This window comes from Limulus polyphemus, unplaced genomic scaffold (assembly GCF_000517525.1).
Source record: "Limulus polyphemus unplaced genomic scaffold, Limulus_polyphemus-2.1.2 Scaffold1729, whole genome shotgun sequence".
Classification (NCBI taxonomy): domain Eukaryota; kingdom Metazoa; phylum Arthropoda; class Merostomata; order Xiphosura; family Limulidae; genus Limulus; species Limulus polyphemus.
In genome coordinates, this window is record NW_013667339.1 from 208,676 (window position 1) to 211,644 (window position 2,969).

General features: G+C 34.1%; 1 protein-coding gene across 1 annotated transcript in view; it reads left to right on the forward strand.

Moving 5' to 3' along the window:
* LOC106464731 (sodium- and chloride-dependent GABA transporter 1-like) overlaps window positions 1–2,969 on the forward strand; it is a 52,671-nt gene that overhangs the window by 10,330 nt on the left and 39,372 nt on the right. Inside the window, exons 5-8 of the mRNA XM_022392498.1 lie at window positions 5–71; window positions 336–439; window positions 1,557–1,681; window positions 2,195–2,307. Of these exons, the coding sequence (XP_022248206.1) occupies window positions 5–71; window positions 336–439; window positions 1,557–1,681; window positions 2,195–2,307 (409 nt within the window). The remainder of the gene's footprint in view (window positions 1–4; window positions 72–335; window positions 440–1,556; window positions 1,682–2,194; window positions 2,308–2,969) is intronic.

The window sequence follows — 2,969 nt, forward strand, 5'->3', positions numbered from 1 at the left end:
CACTTGAAGGTGCTGGAGATGGACTTCTTTTTTATGTTACACCTCAGTTTGAAAAGTTGTTGGATCCAAAGGTATATTATAGTTTCCTCTTTTTTTTTCATGAGCTAAGGAACTTGTTAGTTATACTTACTTACTCTGGTATTTATCACATTTTTGTGTTATATCTAGTAGCTTAAATTAACACACACACAAGCAACATATTTGTATTTAATCAATTATAAATAGGCCAATTATCAATGCAAATATAATTACAAGTAGGCCACTTATTTCAAGGAATTTATAGGTACTGGTCAAACTGTAACTCAATTTTTATTTCTTTTTTTGTCTCTTGACAGGTTTGGGTTGTTGCAGGCACACAAGTATTCTTTACTTTTGGTCTTGGTTTTGGTTCCGTCGTAACCTTGGGAAGTTACAACAAGTTTCACCACAATTTCGTGAAGTGAGTTGGAAAGTTGATAATAAAATATTGATTTTTGCTGACATATCTAATCCTGATATGACTTTGTTTAGTTATTCTGAGTTTGTATTATATTTATATCTTTTAAGCTTTTATCTTGTTTCAATATATGAAGCTTAGTTAATTTTTCTACTGAAAAATATATAAACTATGTCATAACACTGCAGAAGTTGAGTATGTTAAAACGATTTTGAGTATGGGAAAGCATATATCAGAATTAAACTTTGCATTGTTCGACATTTTGTAGGCAACGTGATGCTATTGAAAACTGATTGCTTTTGGGAAGAGTATGTAACAGTCCTTTCCAATGCAAAATATTCATATACTCAGATCATAAATATCTGTTCAGATTGGGGATTTATAGTTTCCAAGATGGGGATATTAACTGTACTTAGAAAGGCATTGGGGGAAAAAAAAAGAATAGAGAACAACTTGTGGCACCTGAAACACGTTTTACTCCAGCCATGGTTAGCAAACTTTTGCATCTTCATGCCATTTTTTAGATGCCAGTTTATGAACCAACTTTATTGAAGGGATTTTATCATTGGATACTGTGCCAGGAGCTGTTAGAGATGAGAAGAGTATATATGGATGTCAAAGCAAATTCAACTTACTATCAGACCAAAGTTATAGACTCTTTATACTATACCAAGCTAGAAATAATGGATTTGTACGGAAAAAAGCCAAGTTCACCAAGATAAGGCTTCCAGACGTATCTCCAATTCAACCATCACATATCTCAAGAAGCTGGAGAATGAAATGGGTATTCATGATATTACATATAAAGGCATACCAGTGAAGTTGCTCTTGTACACTAGATAGATTATGAAAGGCATGCACAGAGGAGTAATGTGCTTTGGATTAAACAACCTTTGACAGAGTCTTTTTGCTATGGGAACTAAGCTGCAAGATTATTGTCAAATTGTACAGTCAACTAATATAACATGACCATGGATGGGGTGATGTGGAATGTGACGATGATGTGAGGCTAAAATTGTTTTAATACAACTTGCTCATCTGTATTTTATAATGTAGCCACGTAGTTTTTACAGTCTGTCAAAACCCATACAAGGTTATAGGAAATGTTTTTATGTTGCAGAGATTCCTTCATCTTGTGTATAGTAAACCCAACTACAAGCATCTTTGCAGGATGTGTGATATTCTCTGTGCTTGGGCACATAGCTCACATAAAAGGAGTTGATGTTGCGGATGTGGTCAAGTCAGGTATGATTCTTAAAGAGTTGTACTTTATATCCTGCAAGATTAAGTTGGTAACATGTTCATAAAGATCCAAACCACATTCGCTCTAGGAAAGAATGTATATGTAAGGTAGAAATTTGATTGAAGTGCTTATGATAAGTAAAATTCACAATAATTCTAAAACATTACAAACAAAGTAATTAAGATTTATTTACATATGAAAAGAATGAGTGCTAGTTTAATTATAGATGGAAGTAAGAGATTCTTAAAGAATATACAATGGGGTAAAAAAAAAAGAGGCATAAATATATTTTAAATTATTTTTTGTATACGTTATTGATATAAGTTATTTTGCAATTGTAATGTTGCTAGCTTTTCAGAACATGATTTGTATTTTTAAATTTAGATAATAACTTGATAAGACATGTCCTTGTTCTCATCTGAAAAGAAAAACTTGTAACAAAAAATACCTGAATATTTCTACTTTTGTTTGTATTTATAACAGCTTTATCACAACTTTATATTTTTGTATTTTAGGTCCTGGCCTTGCCTTCTTAGTATATCCTGAAGTTGTTCTACAACTTCCTCTGGCCCCTCTGTGGTCAGTAATATTCTTCCTAATGCTGTTTATTCTTGGTATTGATAGCCAGGTGAGTTATGAAATGCATCATAAATAACTAGACTAGAAAAACAAGTAATTACCAAGTGAATTATATGATTCATGACATTAAACTTCACAAACAAAAGAATTATATGGGATGACAAGTAATGGGTAAGGTTTATGGTACATGACAATAGCTGGAATGAACTGATACATGATAAGTGACAGTCAACTGAGCTGCACAATACAAAATATTAAGCTGGAATGAGGTGATAGGTGACAGCCATGTGAGCTGCATGGTGCACAATAGTTCGTTTGAATGAACCAAGAGGTGACAGCTAGGTGAGCTATGTGGTACATAACGGTTGGTTAGAATGAGCCAATAGGTGACAGCTAGGTGAGCTATGTGGTACATAACAGTTGGTTAGAATGAGCCAATAGATGACAGCTAGGTGAGCTATGTGGTGCATAACAGTTGGTTAGAATGAGCCAATAGATGACAGCTAGGTGAGCTATGTGGTGCATAACAGTTGGTTAGAATGAGCCAATAGATGACAACAGGTGAGCTATGTGGTATGCAATAGTTGGTTGGGATGAGGCAATAGATGACAACAGGTGAGCTGTGTGGTATACAACAGTTGGTTATTCTGAACCAGTAGGTGACAGCTAGGTGAGCTATGTGGTACATAACAGTTGGTTAGAATGAGCCAA